Source organism: Mastigoproctus giganteus, chromosome 13, assembly GCF_048544385.1.
Source record: "Mastigoproctus giganteus isolate SK-2022 chromosome 13, ASM4854438v1, whole genome shotgun sequence".
NCBI lineage: Eukaryota > Metazoa > Arthropoda > Arachnida > Uropygi > Thelyphonidae > Mastigoproctus > Mastigoproctus giganteus.
In genome coordinates this window covers 126,218,970-126,232,411 of record NC_143587.1, presented here as the reverse complement: position 1 = coordinate 126,232,411, position 13,442 = coordinate 126,218,970, and the positions used below count along the sequence as shown (strand labels likewise).

Below are 13,442 nucleotides of genomic sequence, written 5' to 3'. Positions count from 1 at the left end.
ATCGCACAAGACGGTACTTCCATAACAAGGTTTCACTCTAACACAGTTTGAGAATTGCAGGAAATCCTGCATAACACGTATTTTTGAGTTTTTGTGCTGGGAAAACCCTGCTGTTATGTTAGATGTAATTTTCAACAGTTTCATTCCTTTTTGTGAATCCCTGCTATTGACTCGCTAGTCGTTATCACCTTCATGGTACATTTCTAGAGGTCACTACCATAAAACAATAAAAACAATTTGCAGTTTCCAATCTATTGTCCTTTTCTGTTAGTGTAATCAATTATAAACAGGTAGTAAACTCTTATCTTCTTGCATTTGCTATAGTACTGACAGGTGGAATTCTGTGGGCATTCACGTTATTATGGTGAAATGTGTTTCCGCTTCCATCAAATATTCAATCATAAAAAAACAAATTTTCAGAAACTCATTACTCTGTATCTCACTTGTGCATATCGTGTTTGTTGCAACTTGTGCGTGCCATGTTCTTTGTTATTAATTGCTTATCATTTTTACTGTTTTAAGTTTTACAACCAAAAAAAAGTCAGTGAACAGAAATATCAATTAGTATGTACATATTACATATACATATATGTGCATACACGATTTTCAAGTATCATTTAAAGCTGGAGGGGGGGCACTGTATTTTGTTGGGAGATCCCTGGGTTAGGTTCTGTGCTATTGAACTTGTGCTTGTTTGAGACCATAAAAAAATAATTGCGACATCAAAGAGTGCAGATCGTGGCTTTTATAGAGAGCAGAAAGAACACTAAATCCAGATGCTGCAGAAGAGATTGTGCTTAGTAGCGATGAAGAAGAAGAAAATTAAATGAACTTACATTATCTGACATAAGTATCACAGTTTGTAAGGTAAGATGTTTGTTCAGTTATTACTATTTAAGTTAGTACTATTATAAAAAAAGATAAAATATTAAGTTATTGCTATATAAAAATTAAGTTTCCGATACTTTTAAAAAAAAATGGTGTATTTTTGTTAGCTTTTGGAACATAACCCACCCCCCCTTTGTGTATTGGTTCTTAGTGCTGTATAACACAATTTTGCATTATACAAGATTTTGAAGGAACCAAACTACCATGTTACACGAGGGTTACCTGTACTTAAAATCAAAGTTACACGTTACTTATGCAACTATTGATGCAATATAATAAATCTCCAACTCAACAAAAATTGAAACTTCTTTAATTATGAATGAAAATTTTCATTTATAAATAATAATAAAAATATCAACATTTAAGACTATATTTCATAAAATTTGCTAAGCTATCAATTTACAAAAACTGCATCACCATATCACATATATACAGGAACTCCACAACTTAAGTAAGGGTTACATTCCGGGGAACGCTACGTAAGTCGGGCAATTTCCCTATGCTTGTGCAGCATTTGCAACTGTGCTCGCTGAATTGATTGAACAAAAAAGAAATGTTCCACGAACACGTATATAGAATTATTTATTGTATTTATTCAATTTTTTATCTCATGCGCAGGAAAAATTACAAAAGCGTGCAATTTAAAAAAATTTCAAAATTATAAAATTACAAAAGAAGAGAGGAGACAGGCATAATGTCAGTCAGTTTTACCTCTCGAGCATCATTGCCAGAATCGACATCTTCAGCTGATAAGTATGACGCTGTGGAGATTTAGAAGCTGCTCAACCTTACGAAAGAATATTAGAATTAGTAGAGGCATATGATGCAAGAAAGCAAGCTTATGCAGCATCAGCTCAAAAAAAAAAAAAAATCCACTTCACCCCTCCGTTCATTCAAAATACCTGTCCAGCTGAGCCTTAAATTTATTTAGGCTATCAACTTCCACAACAAGGGATGGAAGTCTGTTCCACCAACCAACTACCCACTGGCTAAAAGCAAATTTCTGCACATCTATCCTACATCTGTCTTTCCTCAATTTGAATTTATGCCCTCTCAGGTGATTATTCTGAGCAAGAGGAAGAATCCCATCAGAATTGAGCATGCTCAAACCATTCAAGGCTTTATACACTTCTATCAGATCACCTCGCAGTGCCTACTGTAATTTCCAAAACTTAAGCCTTTCTTTGTAACAGCAACCCTTTGTTCCATTCACTAATCTTGTTGCCCTTCTCTGTACTCATTGTAGCAGCTCTACATCCTTCTTGAAATGAGGCCTCCAGACCTGTATATAGTACTCAAGGTGTGGCCTGGCCATTGTCTTATACAAGGGAATAATCACCTCCTTATCCCTGCTAGAAAAATTCCTGTATACCATGAGCTCGTCTTGCAGCCCGTCTGCACTGCTCAGAACTTCATATCTGCCTGCACAATTACCCCCAGGTCCTTTTCATTCTCTACCACTGTCAGTGTAGAACCACAGAGTTAATGTTGCTCTTTCCCATATGTAGTACCTTACATTTGTCAATGTTAAACTTCATTTGCCACCTCTCGGCCCATCTCTCAACCTTTCCAGATCCTGTTGCAGTAGCATAGCGTCAATAGTGTCCTTAACAACCCTGCCAACCTTTGTATCATCTGCAAACTTGGACATTAAGCTTGATATACCATCATCAATATTATTTATAAATACAGAAAACAATAATGGACCCAACACTGAACCCTGAGGGACTCCACTAATAACATTAGTCCACGATGAGCAGTGGCCATTGATTACCACTCTGTCTGCTACCCCTCAACCACTCCTTTATCCATAGCAGCAATTTGCCTCCAATGCCACACTGCTCCAATTTGTACAGCAGTCTTCCATGTGCAACAGTATCAAAAGTCTTTCTAAGATCCAAGTATATAATATCAAAGTTATTCCCTGCATCCAGTTCTTTTGTGACTGCATCATAGTATCCAATCAAATTGGTCAGGCAAGACTTCCCTTAACAAAACCAAGCTGTGTCCGAGCTATAACTGAAGTCTTGTCTAGATGATCCTGCAGTGCTTCCATTAATTTTCCTGGAACAGAAGTTAAACTAACAGGTCTATAATTACTTGTGTCAGCCTTTGAACCTCCTTTGTGAATTGGGGTCACATCTGCACATCTCCAGTCTATGGGTATCTTCCCTGAGTCCAAGGAAGCTCTCATAATTATGGCTAAGGGTTTGCTTACTTCCTTTGCTGCCTCCTTTAATATAACTGGATAGATCCCATCCCCCAGGTGCCTTTCTTGTGTTTATCTTCAACAATTTCTCATCCACTTTACTCTCAGTTATTACAAGATTATCTAGCTTACTGCCAGAGTTGAATACACCTCTGGAATTCCCCTCACTGAATAACTCCTCATGTGTGAATGTCGATGCAAAATATACATTTAGTTTGTTAGCTACTTGAGCAGGATCATCAACAGTTGAACCATCAATATCAAGTGGACCAATCTGATTCATCCCCTTCCTTCTAGAGTTTACGTAAGTAAAGAACTCTTTGCATCCCTTGCCAAAGATTTCTTGTAATCTGCCTTCGCCTGCCTAACCTCCTTTGTAACTTGGTTACAGATCAACTTGTATCTATCATTGGCTTCTGTGTTACGTGTTAATTTGTATGTATCCCATGCATTTTTCTTCTCTGACATATGCCTCATTAATTCATCTGACATCCATTTAGGCCTAAACCTTGAACAATATTTCTTAGTTGGTATGTAAAGCCTAGTAGCTTCCAAGATAAGTTCTTTGAATGCTTCCCATTTTGAATTTGCTGTTGGTAACATCATCAGTTGGTCCCACTGTATAGAGTTTAAACACTGTCTCAGACCATCGTAGTCGCCTTTACGAAAGCAATAACCCTTCCCTTTGCCCCTGATGGTAGTTACCTCTTTGAATAAATCCCACTTCAGCACACTGTGATCACTGCCACCTAGTGGTTCCTTTATCTGCAGATTCTGAATGCATGAAGAATCACTACTGATAATCAAATCAAGAGTATTACTCCCTCTAGTTGCCTCCCGAACATGCTGATGTAGAAAACAATCATCCAATAAATCCACAAAAGCCTTGCTAGTGTGTGAGTGACCAACTCACAAATTCCAGTCAATATCTGGGAAATTAAAATTCCCCATTATAAGACTCTCTGATTTACTGGCCCACTCTATTTCCCTGTACAGTTTCTTATTATACTCAGCAGTCATTAGGCCTATACAGGGCTTTTTTTTTTTAACGGGACGCAACGGTATGGCATACTGGCACCTTTTTTAACAGCGTATGACATTTGCATGCAATACATTTCAAAATTTGAAATATTCAGTAATTTTGTTTTCACATGTTTAACCATTATTCAAATACACACACTTAAGTTATTTAACTAAATTTGCATTTTTCACTGTCAATTGTTAAGATATTATCTATATAAAAAACTTTATAACCATTTTTGGAATTTTAGATTACTCAGTCAGTCCTCTGTTTAACAAACTTAAAATAGTTTCGGTTGAGTGAAAAAAAATTTCATATAACAAACAGATTAGGGAGACGCGATACACACTGTTCACACTTCTAAATTGTTCAGGCAATTTAGGCAATTAGTGCTGCTGCACGAATTAAGAGAGCTAAAGGGATTATTCCACTTAGTGATACTCGTAAATCCTATCCGACCACCTGTCCCACATACCAAGAACTTGCGCTGGTCATCGGGTATTCCCAATGAGAACAATGGGCTCTGGTCAACTTTCTACTGTAAGTGCCCTCTTCAGGAATTAGGAGAGAGTGGTTTTCTTTGCAAATAATCAACTGTTGTTTCGCAGAAGCGTGTTTTTTTCCGTAAATGTTTCTGTAAATTTTTCATCTCTATTTACAAGGTTACAGTACCTCAATGACTTACACATTTTGAACAGTTTCACGAAAAAAAAAAAAATTCAAATTTAAGAACTAGTTCAAAGAGGTAATGACAATATCGATGACAAGAAAAGAAAAATGAGGATAACGAAGGTATTAAACCTTCTAAACATGAAATGTTGGCAGCTTTTGAAACTTCGTCGTGGCGTGCAGTGTGAAGATGTTCCTGAGAATACAAAAGGTACGTTAAAACAAATGCAAAAAAAATTTAAATGATCAATGTACAGTAAATACAGTGTACAACAAAAGATAAGAATTATTTTTCAAAATATCTGGTTAAGTGTACTAATGTTGTGTGCATCATGTTGTATGGAAAAAAAAAAAAAAATCTATCTTAATTTGTTATGTATTAATAAATTGTTTTGAAATGTTAGAAAATATATTTACCATCTTTTACTGTATTTCTGAATGTTCAATTATTTTTCATTGTGTAAAAGGTCATATTTCTTTATAACGAAATTTCTGTTTAACAAATTTTTGCAAGGAACAATCGACTTAGTTATATAGAGGTTCCAACTGTAGATTTACTTTATTGGGTATTATCTCACTTTCGCAGGTGTTCTGTTCATCTAAGAAGTACCACCAACTTCGGGAAACTCATGTACCTCCTTGACTCTTCCCCCCCTATGGAAATTCCATTTCATAGGGGTTCCTATTGGTTTGCCACTAATGTTTCTGTGGCTTTTGTTACAATGTAAAAGTTTGTTCAACATAACCTTGTATTTGTGCATTTTCAATTCAGACGCAACAGTTTTATTTATTTGCCCGTACAGTAACGAGATTGTAAGTGAATTAGTATTAAAACAAAGCTATCTTGAACCATAAAGTACAAAATGAAAAGAATTACTAGTTTCTTCTCACCCTCCATAGTTAAGAAATTAAAAACAAGTGAAAATGTGAGTGAAGACCTAATTACAGAAACTATGTCAAACACTGCTTTTGTTCCTGATAGTATCCGCGTCCAACAGCAAGGGATGACTGACATAAATGACTGGCCAAGTTGCTGGACTGTTGATCAAAAAAATGATTTCTGTGCGAAATATAACTGGCTAAATTATTAAAATAAGAGACTTGGCTGTGCATTATGTAAACAAATTGGAACTCTTGGAGTGGAAAAGAAGATGGGCATGAAGATTTCTACGGAATGGGCAAATAATGAAGTTAACTATTTTGGCAAAAGCTGACAGCAACAGCTATTGTCTTTAAGAAAGACAATTTTCGATCACAAGGAAACAGCAGGACATAAAGCAGCTATAAAACTGCTTGTGGAAGCTGAGAAAGGGACCCTTGAAAATCTGTTTAAAGAGTTTATTGCACGAAAAATTAATAAGAGCAAAAATTTTTTCGCACCACATATATGGTGGCCAAATAAAATCAGTCTTTTCATAATTTTGAATCAGAGACTGACCTTAGTGATGAAATGAGAAAACATTTGGTTAATAAAATCATTATGTCGAACAGTAAAATTTCACTGATAATTGACGAATCGACCACAGTGATTAGGAAATCCGCGTTGAACATTTACGTTCAAACTTGTATATTTGACTGTGGAATGAGATCTCCCGTAAATTTGTTCCTGGACTTGATTGAACTCTAAAGTGTTACTGCAAAAGGGATATTTCATTCTCTGCTCGATTAGTCACAATATGACGGAAAACTATTTAAAAACTCACTTTGTTAGTGTCATATGTGATGGTGCAGCTGTTATGATGGTAGTAAAAGTGGCGTTACGAAACTAATGAAACAAAAATTCCCTTCTTTAATAGTGTGGCATTGCGCTAATCACCAATTAGAACTATCAGTTGGTGATATTATGAAATCCGTTGTAGGTATCGATAGATTTAAAGCATTTATTTATAAACTTTATGTCATGTATAACGCATCGCCAAAAAATGCCAGAGAATTGAAGGTGTGTGCCAAATCGCTGGATATTGAACTATAAAAAATTGGCAGAATTTGAAGCACACGATGGGTGGCATCGAGCTTCCGGTCTGTTTCAGCTGTTTGGAATAACTATGAAGCGTTAGTTAATCATTTTCAGGAAGCAAAGAATGACTCAATGCGGGACCAAAAAGAAAGATGTACATAGGAAGGATTTCAGAAGAAAATTACGACTACAAACTTTGGTAGGGATTCAGTATCAGGTACAGCGTTCCAACTGCTAGCGATCGGCCATGATTGACAGGTGCTGATTCCGCCCAGTGTCACATGATCTCCCTAACAGCTGACACCCACTGCGTGTCACCCGTGCCGGCACGGAATTTTTCCTGATAGCAAAGAATGAGTACCGGCACCAATTTTTTTACAAAAAAAAAAAGCACTGGGCCTATAGCACACTCCTACTCTCAATTTTGATCTCCCAATGCTTATGTCACACCAAACTGACTCGAAACTGCACTGTCCAGCGATGTCGACTGGCTTCAATTCCTTGGATTTTATGTGTTTCTGAACTAATAGCATAACCCCTCCTCCCTTCCTATCCTTTCTGTAGACGTTGTACTCCCCAAATTCCAGTTCTGCATTCCTTATATCTGTGTGACACCACATCTCTGATATCCCAATAACATCTGCCTTTGAAGCTTTGAGCAATACCTCAAGTTAATCAAATGTATTTACCAAACTCCTAGCATTGGTATACACGCAAGTATACGTGCACCTGTTTCTATTCTTAGCTACCCTAACACAACCCATGTGTTTATTTGTACCGCAATGACTCCCAGCAGTCTCTGAAATATCCTGCATTTTCTTTTTCAGGCTTCTGCTCATTCCAACAGAAGCAGTGCAAGAATCACTTTCACCTCTGCCAGTGGCTACTGTTAATCTATTAGTCCTTGTATCCCCCCCAAACTAGCAATTTTCCAACCCACCTAACACTGCCTCGATAGCATCAGCAAATATTCTTGCACCCTTTCTATTTAAGTGTATCCCATCCCTGTAGAAGCAGTCTCTCCTGTTAACAAGTAATGTGTTAATATGTTAACAATTAATATGTTAACAACATATTAATGGATGACTGGATGGTTGGTTTTTCCTTTTCATCGTAGATTTCTTTGTAGCAAGCAAGCATATCATTCATCCTTCTGTTAACTTTTAACAATTGTTCACTGTCAGGATCCATCTTCACAAACCTTACCATTGCCGATGCAATTTCACAAAATGCCATTGCCATCTCTCTGGTGATGAAGTGTCTCAGCTCCTCATTTGGTTCATCTTGAGCTTTGACAGCATTTTCTTCTTTCACTATTGCTGCCTGCAAGTCAGTAAGTTCTTCATTAGATAATTCCTTTTCTTCTTCCTCTATTAACTTCGTCCACATCTTTATCATCAACCTCCAACTGAAGTAGCATTGCAACCTTTACAATCTTATCTGTAACCGCTTCATATGATTTGTCTTTTTCAAATCCTTCGAAGCCTTTTATGTGCTGTGGGCATATTTTCTTCCATGCACCAGTTAAACAACTTTTAGTAATTTCTGCCCAGGCCTTATTAATGTTTAAGATGGCATCATAAATATTGTAAGATTTCCAAAAGTCTCTTAACATAAAATTTTTCTCACCGTCTACTGCAGACAATGGCTGAGCAAATGTTGTGTGTAAATAGTATGCTTTAAATTCGAAATAATACCCTGATCCATAGGTTGGATGAATGAAGTCATGTTTGGTGGTAGAAATATGACTCTCACATTCGAATTGAAATCATCTAGATGTGTAGAATGTCCAGGAGCATTATCTAATAGAAACTAAATCTTGAAAGGAACGTCGTTGTCTTTACAATTTTTTTTCAATCTCGGGAATGAAGCAGCATTGAAACCAATCCTCAAAGAGAGATACTGTTATCCATGCTCTCTGGTTCGATCGGAAATGCACGAGCTTGGGGCTAATCCACCCGCATTAGGCCCAAGCAAGAGCATGGCCCTATCTTTTGATGCCTTGAAACCTGGCATTGTATTTTCCTCTTTGACAATGTATGTTCGATCTGGCATTTTTTGCCAATACAGAGCAGTCACGCCAATGTTAAAAATTTGCAGCATTGAATAGCCGCTATCATCAATCATTTTTGCCAACACATCACAAAATTTCTCTGCAGCTGCAGAATCGGCACTGGCAACTTCATCACATACTTTAACATTGTGGAATCTAGTGTGATGCTTGAACCTATTAAACCACCAGATGCTTGCCACAAACTTGGGTTGGGGTTCGGTGTACTTATCCTTAATATCTTTATAAATACTTGTTGGTTTTGCTTAAATGGTTATTATACTCAGGGGCACTAATTTCTGAATCTGATTTTCAATCCATATTATTAACAGCTGTTCCATCTTCGATATAGCACCTGAATGCTGTTTTGTGATCACTGGTGATCTTAAGTGCATTGATCCTTTGACATGTTCTTTTATACATGCACTGTCCTTTAAAATAGTATTCGCTGTTGAAGCAGCGGGACCTAATTCCCTTCCAATAGATGACAAACTTTGTCCTGCTTCATACTTCTTAATCATTTTCATCTTCATTTCTAAATCAATTTGTTCCGTTTCCTGTCACTACTACCACTTGCACTTTTCGTTGGTTGCTTTCCCTTCATCATTGTAATATGTAAATAGGAATAAAGGGAAGTTCCTGAAAATTTGTATTTTATATGATTGAAGATTTCAGTGAAGGGGAAGCACATTTCACCATAATAGAGTAAAAACCCACGCAATTGCAGTTATCAGTATTATCACAAATGCAATAAGATCGAGTTTACCAGTTTATAAACAGGAAAGCCCAATAAACCGGAAAGTGCAAATTGTTTTTGTTTTTTGGTCGTGACCTACAGAAACATGCTTTAGAAAAATATCACAAAGGCGTTTAAAATTGATTCTTATAATGGGAACATATGATAACGATGAAAGGGTGGTGCAATTTCCATTATAAATATGACCTTTTCGAGAGATAAATAGCTCAGAAATATAGCGAAATTTTCAACTTCAAGGACTTGGAATGAATTAAAAAAAAAAAAAAACAGAAGAATGTGTTATTGGGTTCACATTATGATATTTTCACGATATCTCCATTTATTTCTACGGGATGTAAAATACATTTCCACGATTTTTTTAAATTTGCACGGGCCGGGAAAAACTTACGTAAAGTTGAATTTCCGTAAGTCAAATATTACTTAAGTCGGGGAGTTCCTGTATATACAGAATTAATGGTGAAATTTAACATACAACTTGGCCATTTTTCCCAATGCACTGAAACATCATTTACAGCTAGATGGGTTAGCCAGGATAAAAATTTTTCGAAAAGCTATCACACAACTTAATTGTGAACGATCAGCCTTATGTGAAATGTGGTATTGCAAACAATGTATCCCATATAAGAAACTGTGGAAAGATCAAAAAATCAAGATATTTCAAGAAAATAATAAATCTTTAAAATAAACTTTTAGTGTGGCAGTCTAAAAAGTACATATTTATAATGACACCTACAAGAATTACCAACCTTGTTTTTCTTTTTCCTTCAGAGGATCAGAATTATATACACGAAAGCCATTTTCCATACCACAGGCAAAGCACCCTAAATACCAAGGGGAAAAAAATTAACATTTTCCATAAAACATTCTGAATGACAAAATAAATGAAACAACCTTCTTTCCCAAAGACATATCTGATCAACAACAGTAATATAGAATAAAATTTAAATTCCTCACAGCAAAACAGTGACCCACTGAAGGGTGCACAAATTTCCCTCTTACAAATGCACCTATGGACAAATGTGCAATTTTATAAATGTAAATTTAGTAAGAAGTAATTTTAAATTGTTCATTCATTTTTTGATGCCACCCTTTATTTTCAATCTATTATGAACAATATTGTGAGTCATCAATTTTTTATAATAAATAGCATATTAAAAATTTTTTTAATAAAATTCCTTCCTTATGCCACACTTTCGATGTGTTTTAAATGTGTAAAATAATCCACATTTGGGCATTATCTCCAATGTTAAAAGAAACAAAATTCAAAAAATCAGTGCACCACAATGATAAAATGCCAGCAAGTCTCAAACATCTGAAGAAAGCATTGTTACTGGGAGATGCAGGGGTCAAACAGACACTAATGCAAATCAACTACATATATGCTACAGATGTGAGCTAATTTAAATTTTTTTTTTTTAAGCAAATTGTTTTTCTTGATAATTACATGCAAGAACAGGCTTAAGAAAAAGACTTTGTTCTTATTTTTTTATGGCCAAACTTCTTTAATAACAAAACAATTAATGAAGACCAAACAAAAACAATAATTGAGGAATTCGTAAACTGACATCGATGTCAGTATAGATTTAAATTATAAAAAAATGGCTCTGGCATACTCTATACTCAAACATTCCATTTTGAGAATTAAAGATGTTAGGAAATAAAATATAAATTCACAAGTGACATTATTTTATTTCCTAATCATATCTATTTCATTTATGAGTCAAAAACAAACTCAGAGTAAAAAGAACAAATTTTATACACTGGCAGGCAGAAGAGTCACTTTTTTTTTTCTCCTACTAGCACCTTTTGCACACTAAACCCACTCCATAGATCTTCATTAAGAATATTAAGAGTAGGAGACCGGCAGAATTACTTAACAAGTACAGGTCACTGTTGAACAAAAGCCGAGAATTAGGGTTGAATTTGAAAGTGTCTGCAATTCTGGCCAGACACGATAGGAGGGAGTATATGATGAGAGCCTTGTCGATCAATTCGGCCCTGGAAAGATTGTGCAAGGCTCAAGGGGTAGAATTTTTTTCAGCCTGGACTGTACTTGTTAACAGGAGAGATTGCTTCTACAGGGATGGGATACACTTAAATAGAAAGGGTGCAAGAATATTTGCTGATGCTATCGAGGCAGTGTTAGGTGGGTCGGAAAACTGCTAGCTTGGGGGGAGACAAAGACCAATAGATTGACAGTAGCCACTGGCAGAGGTGAAAGAGATTCTTGCACTGCTTCTATTAAAATGAGCAGAAGCCTGAAAAACAAGATGCATGGTATTTCAGAGACTGCTGGGAGCCATTGCGGTACAAGTAAACACATGGGTTGTGTTAGGGTAGCTAAGAATAGAAACAGGTGCAGGTATACTTGCGTGTACACCAATGCTAGGAGTTTAGTAAATAAATTTGATGAATTTGAGGTATTGCTCAAAACATCAAAGGCAGATATTGTTGGGATATCAGAGACATGGTGTCACACAGATATAAGGGATGCAAAACTGCAATTTGGGGAGCACAATGTCTACAGAAAGGATAGACAGGATAGGAAGGGGGGAGGGGTTATGCTATTAGTTAAGAAACACATAAAAACCAAGGAAGTGAAGCCAGTCGACATCGCTGGACAGTGCAGTGTTGAGTCAGTTTGGTGTGACATAAGCATTGGGAGATCAAAATTGAGAGTAGGAGTGTGCTATAGGCCTAATGACTCTGATGAGTATAATAAGGAACTGTACAGGGAAATAGTGGGCCAGTAAATCAGAGAGTCTTATAATGGGAGATTTTAATTTCCCAGATATTGACTGGAATTTGGGGGCTGGTTACTCACACACTAGCAGGGCTTTTGTGGATTTATTGGATGATTGTTTTCTACATCAGCATGTTCGGGAGGCAACTAGAGGGAGTAATACTCTTGATTTGATTATCAGCAGTGATTCTTCATGCATTAAGAATCTGCAGATAAATGAACCACTAGGTGGCAGTGATCACAGTGTGCTGAAGTGGGATTTACTCAAAGAGGTAACTACCATTAGGGGTAAAGGGAAGGGTTATTGCTTCCGTAAAGGCGACTACGATGGACTGAGACAGTATTTAAATTCTATACAGTGGGACCAACTGATGATGTTACCAACAGCAAATTCAAAATGGGAAGCATTCAAAGAACTTATCTTGGAAGCTACTAGGCTTTACATACCAACTAAGAAATATTCTTCAAGGTTTAGGCCAAAATGGATGTCAGATGAACTAATGAGGCATATGGCAGAGAAGAAAAATGCATGGGGTACTTACAAATTAACACATGACACAGAAGCCTATGATAGATACAAGTTGATATGCAACCAAGTTACAAAGGAGATTAGGCAGGCGAAGGCAGATGAGAAATCCTTGGCAAGGGATGCAAAGAGTTCTTTACTTATGTAAACTCTAGAAGGAAGGGGATGAATCAGATTGGTCCACTTGATATTGATGGGTCAACTGTTGATGATCCTGCTCAGGTAGCTAACAAACTAAATGAATATTTTGCATCGACATTCACACATGAGGAGTTGTATTCAACTCTAGCAGTAAGCTACAGAATCTTGAAATAACTGGGAGTAAAGTGGAGGAGAAACTGTTGAAGATAAACACAAGAAACGCACCTGGGGTGGATGGGATCTATCCAGTTATATTAAAGGAGGCAGCAAAGGAAGTAAGCAAACCCTTAGCCATAATTATGAGAGCTTCCTTGGACTCAGGGGAGGTACCCATAGACTGGAAATGTGCAAATGTGACCCCAATTCACAAAGGAGGATCAAAGGCTGACACAAGTAATTATAGACCTGTGAGCTTAACTTCTGTTCCAGGCAAATTAAAGGAGGCACTGGTTAAAGAAGCACTGCAGGATCATTTAAACAA

At 36.6% G+C, this 13,442-nt stretch overlaps 1 protein-coding gene across 4 annotated transcripts in view; it reads right to left on the bottom strand.

Moving 5' to 3' along the window:
* LOC150076426 (WD repeat domain phosphoinositide-interacting protein 3) overlaps window positions 1-13,442 on the bottom strand; it is a 179,928-nt gene that overhangs the window by 145,752 nt on the left and 20,734 nt on the right. For 3 of the 4 annotated variants that reach the window (XM_090388009.1, XM_090388010.1, XM_090388011.1), the window contains exon 2: window positions 10,298-10,372. In XM_090388009.1, coding sequence (XP_090244135.1) covers window positions 10,298-10,372 — 75 coding nt within the window. Of the gene's footprint in view, window positions 1-10,297; window positions 10,375-13,442 lie in introns of those variants that run through there. The other variant, XM_090388012.1, reaches the window with a different exon arrangement.